Below are 12,068 nucleotides of genomic sequence, written 5' to 3'. Positions count from 1 at the left end.
ATTTTTTTTTATAAAAGAATTAAACAAAATCTCTCCCAAAGGAGCGATTTTCAAACTATTTTTTTTTAATATGTCGCTGCTGAAGCAACGACTTAAGTTTAAGTTTTTTTTTTTAAAAATCAAACCGCAATGATTTTCAATTAAATTTTTTTCTTTTTTTAAAATCAAAACGCTAAAAAAGATTTTGATTTAAAATTGCTACCTTGAAAGCGATTTGATTTTAAAAAATTTAATTAAAAACCACTGCAATTTTTTTTTTTAAAAAAAAAATTATTTAAACTAAAAAAAAATTGAACTCAAGTCGCTGCCTCAACAGCGACATAACAAAAGTATAATAATAATAATAATAATATATATATATTTTGAAAATCGCTCCTTCGGGAGCGATTTTATTTTAATTTTTTTTTTAAAAAAAAATCAAATTTAGCAATTCACTGTTATAGCAATGATTTTATTTTTTTCAACGGACAAAATCGCTACTTAGTGAGCGATTTTGCCGTTTTAGTTAAAAGAAAAAATTCATACCGCTTTAAAAATTTTGTTAACATTTTTCACCCTTTAGACTCCGATATTGCTAGAATATCTTTGATATTCCTTTGTAGAAATCAAAATTGATATATTTTTTTAATCATGTAAGAATATTTTTGAATTGATTGTCGTATCGCTTTTTAACAAGCTATGAATAATAATTATTATTTTAATAATTCATTTTTTTTAACAAAATAAGAAAAACTTTTTAATATAATAATTATTAATTGGATGATCATATAAAAAATAAACTCGAATATTTTTATAAATTGCAGCAGAATATCGCAATTATATTTTTTTAAAAACTTAAAATAAAGTAAAAATTAGTAGATGTGCTAGTTTGAGGACCACCTCAATCAATTAGCATCATGGAAAATATTTGATCGATCACCAAGAAGCTTATAGTACATTTCTCTTGCCATTATTCGAGATTTTTGTCCGTTTATACAACTACAACTAATTATATTATGTTGAATTCATACAAAGTATTTTTTATAATTATATAATTAGAGACTAATGTAGAATTTAAGTTTAACTGATTCCACCAGTAGGCGATTTTACTATTGGACTAATCATATATTTTTGAAGTTTTGGTTCAAATTTTAATTTTTATTTATTTGTTTTTAATGAGGCAGTGGGCAGAATGATTATTTGTTTATTTTTTTCTTAATTAATTTCCATCTAAGACTATTTTATCCATGATTACAAACAGTGAAATTTAGTTGGGAACATCAATATAGAAAGGAACAAAAATGGTAACCCCACCATTTTTAGTGGATTTACTTTTTGTCTTTGTGAGATCAAGTATTATTGATAAAATCATTTAACAGCTAGCAACGAATTGATTCGTCAAGATAAAGAGTATTTTTAAGGTTTTGTAAAAGGGCAACGTGATACACACATCAATGATAAATTTAACTAATTCACGGACGTCACGACAGACGGTGAATTTTATATCAGTATTTAAAAATTTTTATATTGAATTCATTATATTTTTAAAGTTATTGATTTATATGATATGCTATTTGTTGAAGTTTACAAAATATTTCACTTATAATTTATATTCAGCAATAACAGTATTGATTTACGTGAATTTAATATTAACAAGCTTCATAGAAACTATAATTTTTATTAGTAGTAATTTTTGTATTAATAAAGTGATGAAGTATTTTGTAATTTTTAATAAAAATATATAATTATATGATCATACGTGAAATTTACCTGAAATTAGGGCAGTGAGGCCATTGATGAAGGGAGTTACAACGGTACAAGAGGCATTAATGGTGAATATGAAGATCATGGCATACATTCCATTTCTAGTATTTTTTTGATTAGCACCAAGGTCAAATTAATTGCGATAGCTTTGCAGACGTTACATATTATATAGCAAGCCAACCACTTATTTCTTCTTTAATAATAATGCCTTTGTATATTGTAATAGTATATCTTTTTTTCCTCTGTTGTAATTATTTTTTTATTTTTATTTTCATTCGATGTTTTGGAGCCTACAATAAAGTTTTGATTAAATTCGAATCACACATATCAAAGACCATTCAGAGATGACTCGCCCAACATAATTTTCTCCATACTTAGGATTTTGAACCTGAAAACTTTAATGAAGAGCGAAACAAATGCATCATAACTTTAAAAGAAAAAAAAAACTCGACACACGAGTATAAATATATGTGTGATATTGTAACAAATACATATTAAACGACTCTTAAGATGTATTTGCTTTTGCTTTGAAACACCAATGTTTTCTTTCAACAAAAACTTTAACGTATTATACAATTTTCTTTCTTTGTTAAAGCTGGATGATCTTGTGGGCTGATCCCGTCTCATTGGGCTCAAATATTTCCTGAAAGCCCATCCAGGGTTGTTTTGGTGTTTTTGGTACGATTTATAATGAAAATATTTTTTTGAAAAATAAACAGATTTTTATTTATTTTTTTAGTGTCTTAAAAATAAATAAAAAATATTATTTTAAAAATAATTATATTTTATCTAATAAAACAAAATGGAGGTAGGATAAAAATGAGAATCGGGATAAGGGGGATTGTCAAAGGGGTGAAAGGTTGGAGGAATAGAATGGGTGGAAAGGAGATAATCAACTTGAAATGTAAAAAATAATTTTTCTCATTTAAAAGGAATTTGTTTTCTTAGAGATTAATTAAATATGACAAATCTGAAAAATAATATGAAAAAAAATGTTTTTATTTTCAATTTGAAAAAATGATATTGAAAATTAGAATCTTCTTTTTTTTTCGGCAGACTCTGCGGGGAGGAAACCGTATGCTGCTTCAGCTTCTGTTTCGGCCAAATACGAAATCACGCCGGATAACAGGTATCCTCTTCTCCGACTACCGGAGCTCAGATTTTCTTATTGAGTTCAAAACCCTAGGTTTTCTATGCTCCGTGCCTTTTGTTTGATTGATTGAAATTGAAAAACCCCCCGCTAATTTTAGGTCGAGTAGCGTATTAATTTCTCACATGTTCATGTTTGTCTCTTCTAACAGTGTATCTTGTTGGATTTAAGTAGATAATGCTTGATATCTCCAGAATAAACTATTTAATCCTTTACTTAATGACGACTACCTAGGTTTTGAGGAATTGGAATATTGCAATGAATCCGTTGACGCTAGTGAAGCGTATTCAAAATATTAATGCAAAAGAAGCATCTTTAGGGATCTCCGATCAGGCATCCTGGCATGCTAGATACAAAGATTCAGCTTATGTATTTGTTGGCGGAATTCCTTTTGACCTCACTGAAGGTGATCTCCTAGCTGTTTTCGCCCAGTAAGTAATCTTACTCTTTGAGCATTTCTCATGCCTTGCCCACTTTGTTTTGTTTTCATCTAATAGAAGCGTCTTATGGGTTCTTCGATGTTAATTAGGTATGGGGAGGTTGTTGATGTCAATCTTGTTAGAGATAAAGGTACTGGCAAGTCAAAGGGTTTTGCTTTTGTTGCTTATGAGGATCAAAGGAGTACGAATCTCGCTGTGGGTATGTCTCTATCTCTCTCTTTCTTTTCTTCTGTTAGCTTCAACCATAGAAAGAATTTCTAGTGCTTGATTTATCGTTTTTTTAACTGATGATAAGCTTTTAGATAAGGTTACTTTATTCAACATATTTTGGCTAGGTAACTCACTTTTTTGGTATTGAACTTGTAGATAACTTAAACGGTGCTCAGATCCTGGGTAGAATAATCAGAGTCGATCATGTTACCAACTATAAAAAGAAAGAAGAAGAGGATGAAGAGACAGAGAGGAAAAAGAGGGAGGAGCGAGGGGTCTGTCGTTCTTTCCAGAGGGGTGAATGCAATCGTGGTGCTGCTTGCAAGTTCTCTCACGATGAGAAGGTTTGTTCTTAGTCTTTCCTTTTGTTCTTGTATATTGTCTTGTTTCTTTATATGTCATCTTCTATGTAATGTTATTGTTATTATAATTTCGGTTGTGATAGTAGTTTGGGAAGTGTAGTCACTTCTGAATTTGTATAATGCATGTTGCTTTGGTTCAGTCTGTGTGTTGTAGTTTTTGCAAGTTGAGTTCAACAGCAGTATCTAGACATATGCTTTACCAGGAGGTAATAGTTGCAACAGCTTCTTCAAATGTATGACTGAATATGTTAGGGATGGCTAACACACTCCTCTGTCGGTTTAGAACAAAAACACACACACACACACTCCTCTGACGATTTTGACTTTGACATGTGTATTGGAGAAAACACCAACATACCCGGTGTAATCCCCATGTAATCCCAGTGTTCTGGGAGAAGATGATCGAATATCGCTTAAGATTGTGTAATTCTTCATATCATTGCATTTAGGTGGTAACATTCCCATTTCATAAAACTTCAGTCTGAAAGGTAGTGAAACCCAATAGTCCTAGTTTTGACCAATATCTTGAGCAAGCTGTTGAATGTTGAAATGAGATTTATTTGTTCTCCTGCACTTAAGGGTGTGAGTAGTGAGTAGCAGTCGATGAACTGGAATGAAAACTAAAGGAGATCAAAATTTAACAGTCTTTTGTTCCATAGTTAGGAGTTTTTCTCATTACCTCATTAGGAAATTGGGTTATCTTTCTTATGATCTTAGGTCTTAACTGCTGCTAGTTTCCTTGCATAGCACAATTTTTCTAGCTTTCTTTTGGAGAAGCAGCGCCTTTGTCTTTCAAAATTGTCTGCTGATTATTTTCTGGAAGCTTTACTAAACTAAGGTGATCATGCGAGTTTCCTGTAAAAATGAAACAGGAAAGCAGATTTTTTCTTTTCTCACAACGCTCTGTTATCTCTTGACCCTCTTTCTCCATTTGGAGATTTCAGCTTTCTAAACTTTTAAGACATTTTTTATATATATAGGGTACTAAAAGTCATTTTGTTTTTGCCTTTAGAGAGCTGCAAACACAGGTTGGGGTGCTGAGGAAGATCGAAGTTCGAGATGGGCCCATGATAAAGCTGAAGATTCTAAGAAGGATGGAAGATCTGGCCAATGGGGTCGGCCTCCTCGGCCTGACTACAAGGAAGAGGTCAAAGTCTCTGATAAAGATCCAAGAAATTCTAAAGCAAAAATTACTGATGTAGAAAGGCATGAGCAGAGAGATTCAACTGCAAGAGATCATTATAAGAGAGATTCAACTGCAAGAGATCACTATAAGAGAGATGTCGAGCAGCACAGGTCAGAGCGGAAGGAAAAGGGAAGTAATTACAAAGAAGATGATCTGGATAGGTCACATGTGGAGAGAAGATCTAGGCGGTATGATGATGTACAAGACTCGGGGGAAGCTATTGGGAGAAAATCTAGGAGGCATGATGATGTGATCTCAAAGGAATACGATGATAGGAAAGACGAAAGAAGACAAAAAAGATATGAATCTGAATCTTATCATACAGAAAAAAGAGAAAGCAGGGAAATGGAGAAACGATCTCGCCTCCACCGTGATGGACGGGATGAAGAAGATCGGAGGCAAAGATCACATAGATGATGGTCCCCTGATTTTTGACTTCAGCTTTATGCCTTGCACTGGTGCTTAGATGACTACTGAATTGTATTAAATTTTGCTACTTCAGTTCCAATTTCAAGTACAATGCCATATCTGACGGCCAAGGTGATCTACCTATATACATGAAAGAGCTGTCTCAGAAAGGGGCCACCTGAATCGGAATCTCGGCCTCTTGTGCTCTATACAAGGGATGGCGAGTATTAGCATCTCAAATATCTCGGTGCAATTAAAGGAGTTGCTGGAAGGATACAAGTTGCCATTTACTGTACTTATAAGCTGATTCTCCATTTTGGCTTGAAAGAACAAAATATTCCGTTACATTTGATTTGGTATTCTTAAAGTTTCCATGAAACTCAACTTCTTCGAACGTGAGATCCCATTTTGACTTGTCACAACGTTGTAGAACTTGACAATTCACTAATTTTCAGCGCGATACCTATTAGCTTTACCTGCTCTATAAGTTGAGTAATGCATTTATTTGGATTACTGGCCCTTGTTTCTTGGTTTGCTTGTCATTATGATCGAACTGCAACCAGTTGTCTAGTTACTTTTTTGCGATAGCTTTTACAGTTGTAGGTGACCAACAACACAAAGGTATGACATTGCTCATGGTACAGTTGTTCTGCTGGACTCAAGTCTGAAGCTTTTTTTATGTTGAGGTACAGACTGAATTCTGGTCCTTGAATAAAAGGACAAAGTCATCATTTGTCAGCTTAAAAATATCAACCACATTGCACTGTTTCGAACTAGAACATGAGTTATTAGAAGACTAACATTGAGAAACAAGGATAGTATTATGTTGACAAATGAGGCATCTTTATCAGCAATACTACGCAGTGTGGAGTCAAGAATTGACTCGAAAGGAATTTGATTTTGCATCCACACTTAAAGACAGTCTTTTTCCACAGAAATGACTCCAAGATGACCAATCCTCTAGCTTAATCCTAGTGCCCATCTTTTTCTTCCATCAAGCAATGAACGGAAAAAGGACTCCAATAAACAACTGAAGAAACAGAGAGAAGAATGACTAGAGGTTTAAAGAACAGCTTCAAAGATCAGAAAATAAATTTCCGAACTCTTTTGAGTCCTGTCATGTCAAACCATGTCTATTCTAACAACTCCGAGTGATATCCAACAGCAGTTCACAGAACACTGTTTGTGCATCTTCCTTCGACAACAGTACATAATTCTCTCATCTTACATCAACCGAAAGAGAACAAACAAACAAATTTTTGATATCAGTGCAACAGTTCCTGCAATCGAATGTTGTCATCCAGAATTAGATATCAGCGTCAAGAAAGCTCGCGGAAAGCGTAACCTGCAAAGGAGAGACATAGCGGTGTCAGACTCTCACAATACTATCACAATGCAAACAAGAACACAATAAAATCAACAACGATCAGGACTACCCTAAAATCATCCCTCAGTGAAGCACCTCATCAAGTGTCATAGGCCTAAATGATAATGTTGGATAATGACACACATTTTAACAAGAATCACAAACCAACCACCAACCAAATCCTCAGTAGCATCAATTTGATGGCCAAGGCTCCACCAATGTTCAATAAACTATCAAGCTGAATGGTCATCGAGAATTTTATAATGAAAGATAATGCTAGCTACCCCCCGAGAATTCACTACGTCCATCTCCTAGAGATTATTCTTTGGAAAGTAAATGATATCTAAAATTTAATTCATTTAGAATTCAAAAGAAACAACAGCAGCTGTATGATCAATGACCAGAAGATAAGAGAGAATGTCGTTTTTCAATGATTCGGTGGGGGAAAAGACATCAATAACTCAAATCATTTATCAGACCAATTAGAAAAAAGACTGCACTATGCAGTCAACAACGGATGGAGAACTTGAATGTCTAGGCCAAATGAAGATGCACCACAATGTCAAACAACTCAAATGATTTAAGTATACAGTTTGATCTTTACATCCATGATGAACATAATAACAAACATTGTGCAGAGTTTGATCATTCCCTTCTCATATTATGTTTCCCAAACATCACAAGTATAGACCCCCCCCCCCCCTTCTTTGCAACACTGCAACACTTCTTCCACATGTTCTCAGAGTTCAAAAAACTTAAGTCCCATTGCAATTAACACTGCCGTCTGAATTACAAAATGTTAGTAATTGTTGTGCCTTCCCGTATACTGCAATCTTTTTCCTCTAGTAAGTAATAGATATATTAATAGAAACTTATTCCAGTATAACACAACCGACCTCACAGAGAAAAAGAACAGAAACGAAGCTTGTGCTTGACATGTACCTTTTCACCAAGTTTGAATGGAGGAAGACCCTTATAAGGGCATGTACCGCAACGGAAAGCATCACCTAGACCACACTGTAAACATAGAAGATGTCACCCAAAAAAAATTAATTAAAAAGAGAACCAAATGCAAAAACTTAAAAGGAAGATCGAGAATGATAAGGACGAAGAAAGAAACCAACTAGTTGTTCAGCTGTCTATTAATCACACTATAAACATCAATCAATTAACGAATGCACAAATTTGGCAATATTGACAATTGTCATGCACTTGGTTTGAATTTACCAGCAGAAACTACTTAACTAATGTACTCAGTCCTATAAAACTGGAGTGCTTTAGAGCTTGAAATAAGAAAATGAAATAGGAACAACCACGTTGGTCGGACCGAGATAGTGTCCAATGAAACACATGATTGTTATCATTTGTTATTTAGTTCCCTTTCTTACATCCATAGCAGCCAATTCTTTTTTTTGCATTTTATAGGGATCAGAAGGAACCATGATACTGACTCCCGGGTGGAAATATCATACTTCCCTTGCTTCTCAAAGGGATCTACTAGTTAGGCAAAAAGAGTAATCAACTATAAGACAATATCGATGTAGAAGAAACCATACACTGCCACAAGCAGACTGAGGATTATCCAGTTGTTCAGCAGTTGGCCCAAGTTGCACTTTAGTCTCTGCTTCAGCACGTCCGCACGAACAATTTTTGCATGCTTTCTTTGTTTTTCCAACTTCACAATCCCCAACTACACCAGCAAGTGAGCAACAAATTGAGTTCAATCTACTACTGATAAAACTAATAATGTCAGAGATAAACAACCTTATTGCACTTCTCTTACCATTTGGCAATTGAGGTTTCTTCAGATCTTCTTCAGTGAGAAGGCTATCCTCATCAATGAGATCTGAATCATCATCAATCTGAACTTTCGGTAAACTTTTCGTGATTTTCTTGATAGAGAAGGATGAACCAACTTTCCATGAAGGTTTCTTTGCTGTTATCTGTTGACAGATTAAATCAGCCATAAGTCGTATCAATAACTTCAAGGCTTTTTTATACATTTTTTATACAACATCTGTGCCCCAATCCCAACTTAATTGAGGTTGGCTATGTGAATCCTCTAATTGCATTCCACTTCATCCGGGCACATTTCATTTGACTACTCAATTAATCATTTAGAACAGGTGGAGGTTCTCTAAAACTAGGTATTCTCTAGATCTCAATGTTGGGACCATCATAGAATATTGAACCGACCCAAAAAGACTACTATCAAACACTAGATACTGTCACTATGAAGATTAACTTCAAGACTTTTAAAGAACATCAGTGTATAAGAGGGCCACACCAATAACAATAAAACCACAGGTCGCAGTTGAAAACTGAATAAAGATCAAACCGTATTATCACTTCAGTGCCTAGAGTAGCAGCACACCTATATAAAGCCATGGACGACTCTAATGCCATGAAAAAAGCTGTTAAGAATCTTATCAAAACTTCTTTATTTATAAAGCGAGGTGTTATCACAGTTTAAAACAAGGAAAGTAACATTAAAGTGGCGAGCATGCGGAGGAAGAAAAGAAGCAAGATATAAGGCACATGGATGAAATACTAACCATGATAGAGTGGCCGGCTTCAGATGACTGGGCATCAGAGAATCCAGCCAACAATAACTTGCGCTCGTGGGTGGAGTTTGCCTGCTATACCGAAAGGACAGTTCAGAGCCCACACAAGTTCTCCACGGAAAAAGTATGTACAAAGAGACATTTCACACACCTTCGAGACTGATTGAGAACTTAGGCTAAGTAGGACTGTTCCACCTGGTTTCAACACTCTTGAGATGTCCCCACACATTTTATCACTAGGAAACTCGAGGGACCTGCATATGAGAGCAACAATATCCCTAGATGCAGACTCCACTGATGTCAGACCTGTAATAACCAGATTTTAACATAGGAAAAAAGAATACATCATCATGGCCAAGGGACAAGCACTTACAAGATAGAGTTACAAGATGATTAAGTAGAGGTCGCAGAGAGGGAAAACAGAAAGGAAAAAAAGACGAGTTTGCACTCTTTCCTAACCAACTTGAGAACTTCTTTCTCCACACATGCTTCTCTCTCTCTCTCTCTCTTACACACACACACACACAAAGAAAACAAAACAAAAGTTCATGTTTTAAAGGTGTAATTATGGTAAAGAAGAGCAGCTATTTTCTTCTGTTTCCTAACCAATAGCAATCTTTTTTTGATATGTTTTAACATTGCAATAAACTTTTTCTTTGATAGTATAAACATAGGAACAGACTTAAGAAGCCAAGAGAATCATAAAATCCATATAGACGCACATCCCAAAATGAAGAGATAAACATCCGACTGCTGAAAAAGAAGTGAGCAGAATATTGACACAGAAAACAAAATTGAGTCACTCGTGATCACAGCATAAGCAAGCTAGAGAAGTATCACTTAGCAGACATCAAGGAGAGAATTTTACTCTGGGTTGAAGCTTGAGTTACAATCATAGGGTCCAACTTCTCAACTCCCTCTTTCTTCAAGATACTGATGGCATTGTATACCAAGCTAATTGGTACCATAACATCCTCGACAAGCACCAATATACTACCATCTCCAACTTGACCGTCCTACAAAAGAATGAAAACCCGAATTTAGAGAAAAAACAATCATACATCCCCAAAACTAAAAGATAGAACAAGTTTGCAACATTAACATCTCATGGAACCGTGTTAGCAAGAAAACAACCCACTCCACCTTCCCCTAAAGAAGTGGCAAAATGACCAAATTGAGGCTCAAACAAGGAAAACTAATTCAATTTCTTTTATACTACCACAATTTTATGCTGTAGGTACATAAATGCAACACCCTAACACTAGAATCTTGAAAAGGAGGTTAGTTTACCCATGCGAATACACAAACATAGGCATGTGAAGATCGTTCATTAACTAATGATGAGCCTATCACAATAAATTGACCTAACTGTGTACATTCCAATTCGGAATAAGAACTGATAAGAGATAAACACTTAGCACATACAAGTTACTTCTGCCCATTGATTTTAACCTAATAAAGTTCTACACAAACTCACGATAAAAAGAAAATAAATACGAGCTCTAGAAACACTGGAAAGATGGAAAGTTCAATTTCGAAAGAAAGAACAAATACAAAAAACTCACCATATTGAATAAGAAAACAGTTGAATCGGAAATACTAAAAAACTTCAGGCGATGGATGATCGGAGATCGGAGTTGTGCGGCGGTGAAGTCAGAAGTGCGGGTCAAAAGTGGACAAATGTATCTGCTTTTTATTTGTCTTCAAACCAATTTATACTTTTCTCTTTCTGTAAGTTTGTCGACTACCGCCTTTGCACTAGGTTATAACCGCCTTCAACTAATTGGGTCGGGTCTAAACATTAATCTCACCTTATTTGGTGTTTATATTTTAATAGAGAAAATGTACAAGTAGACTCGAAATTTTAGAGACACATTTATATTATATTAATGTTTCTATTTTTTTGACCTGTGTGACACTAGTTTTAAAAAAAAGTTAATTATTGTTGGGCTACAAAATAGTGTCATGTAGGCCCAAAAGGGATAGAATATTATAAATAAAATAAGTTCAGGAGGTAATAAGACCTTAGTATAGTATAAGTTTGTCTCTAAGATTTTGGGCATAGGTCGAGGGATACTTGTGCATTATCCCTATTTTAATATTTCGATTTTTTCAAATATTACTTTTTCTATCATATTTTTTTTGATACATAAGTTTAAATTTATGAGATACATATATTTAATTTTAAAATAGAAATATGTATTTTCATTTATTTAAATTAATTAGTTATAACGAATTTCTTTAACCAGATGTGTAATTGAGGATTTTAAATATACTTGAACAATTAACTCTGGAAATTTAAATTAATTAAATCGCTTAATATAAGGTGGAGATCAAGCAATATATCTATGTTTAATTAAATTTATTTTATTATTTTTTAAAATAATAAATTCATTAATATTATTAATAAAAAACAAAAACATATCAATTTCATACATTATATCCGAAAACATGTATCTCAAATAAATATAAAAATAGCTAAATACATTGTAATAACATAACAAATATACATGATAATATTAAGATACATGATAGAAGACTAGATACATATTACAAGATTCGGATACATGACCGAATAAATTGTGTCAAATACATGCGTAAATTTCTAATAATACGTAAAATATCCGTATATTAATTAG

The 12,068-nt window shown here is 33.9% G+C and overlaps 2 protein-coding genes across 6 annotated transcripts; one reads left to right on the top strand and one right to left on the bottom strand.

Moving 5' to 3' along the window:
- Positions 1-2,561: 2,561 nt before the first annotated feature.
- On the top strand, positions 2,562-5,974 carry LOC101251965 (zinc finger CCCH domain-containing protein 25). Of its 4 annotated transcripts, none has more exons than XM_069295634.1 (6): positions 2,562-2,647; positions 2,800-2,874; positions 3,131-3,324; positions 3,423-3,532; positions 3,700-3,887; positions 4,918-5,974. In XM_069295634.1, exons 2-6 carry the CDS (start codon positions 2,821-2,823, stop codon positions 5,506-5,508), a joined length of 1,137 nt encoding a protein of 378 aa, XP_069151735.1. In that variant the 5' UTR covers positions 2,562-2,647; positions 2,800-2,820; the 3' UTR covers positions 5,509-5,974. The 4 variants fall into 4 exon arrangements, with proteins under 4 accessions (XP_069151735.1, XP_004235797.3, XP_069151736.1 ...); XM_004235749.5 differs by having other exon boundaries at positions 2,565-2,647; positions 2,800-2,872; positions 3,128-3,324; XM_069295635.1 differs by lacking the exon at positions 2,562-2,647 and having other exon boundaries at positions 2,671-2,872; positions 3,128-3,324.
- Positions 5,975-6,554: 580 nt separating this feature from the next.
- Positions 6,555-11,225, bottom strand: LOC101253469 (anamorsin homolog). 2 transcript variants are annotated; one of them, XM_010320314.4, is made up of 8 exons: positions 10,995-11,225; positions 10,298-10,445; positions 9,581-9,735; positions 9,421-9,504; positions 8,649-8,808; positions 8,422-8,555; positions 7,808-7,882; positions 6,555-6,844 (listed from the first exon to the last, which is right to left on the bottom strand). In XM_010320314.4, the coding sequence occupies exons 1-8, from the start codon at positions 10,995-10,997 to the stop codon at positions 6,806-6,808; spliced, it is 798 nt and encodes a 265-aa protein (XP_010318616.1). In that variant the 5' UTR covers positions 10,998-11,225; the 3' UTR covers positions 6,555-6,805. The 2 variants fall into 2 exon arrangements, with proteins under 2 accessions (XP_010318616.1, XP_004235802.1); XM_004235754.5 differs by having other exon boundaries at positions 9,421-9,501; positions 10,995-11,206.
- Positions 11,226-12,068: the final 843 nt, after the last annotated feature.

This window comes from Solanum lycopersicum, chromosome 3 (genome assembly GCF_036512215.1).
Source record: "Solanum lycopersicum chromosome 3, SLM_r2.1".
In the NCBI taxonomy this organism is placed as follows: Eukaryota; Viridiplantae; Streptophyta; class Magnoliopsida; order Solanales; family Solanaceae; genus Solanum; species Solanum lycopersicum.
Note: the sequence above shows the minus strand (reverse complement) of the source record. Positions and strands in the feature narration are given on the sequence as shown.

What these genes read in the sequence shown, in the direction of transcription:
- LOC101251965 (XM_069295633.1), top strand. Translation starts at nt 2,761, where the DNA reads ATGATATTGAAAATTAGAATCTTCTTTTTTTTTCGGCAGACTCTGCGG. An exon ending in AATCACGCCGGATAACAGGT is followed by an intron (nt 2,875 to 3,130) that starts ATCCTCTTCTCC and finishes ACTACCTAGGTT; the next exon opens with TTGAGGAATTGGAATATTGC. An exon ending in CTCCTAGCTGTTTTCGCCCA is followed by an intron (nt 3,325 to 3,422) that starts GTAAGTAATCTT and finishes GATGTTAATTAG; the next exon opens with GTATGGGGAGGTTGTTGATG.
- LOC101253469 (XM_010320314.4), bottom strand. An exon ending in AACTCAAGCTTCAACCCAGA is followed by an intron (nt 9,736 to 10,297) that starts GTAAAATTCTCT and finishes TGGTTATTACAG; the next exon opens with GTCTGACATCAGTGGAGTCT. An exon ending in CATTCAAACTTGGTGAAAAG is followed by an intron (nt 6,845 to 7,807) that starts GTACATGTCAAG and finishes TCTCCTTTGCAG; the next exon opens with GTTACGCTTTCCGCGAGCTT.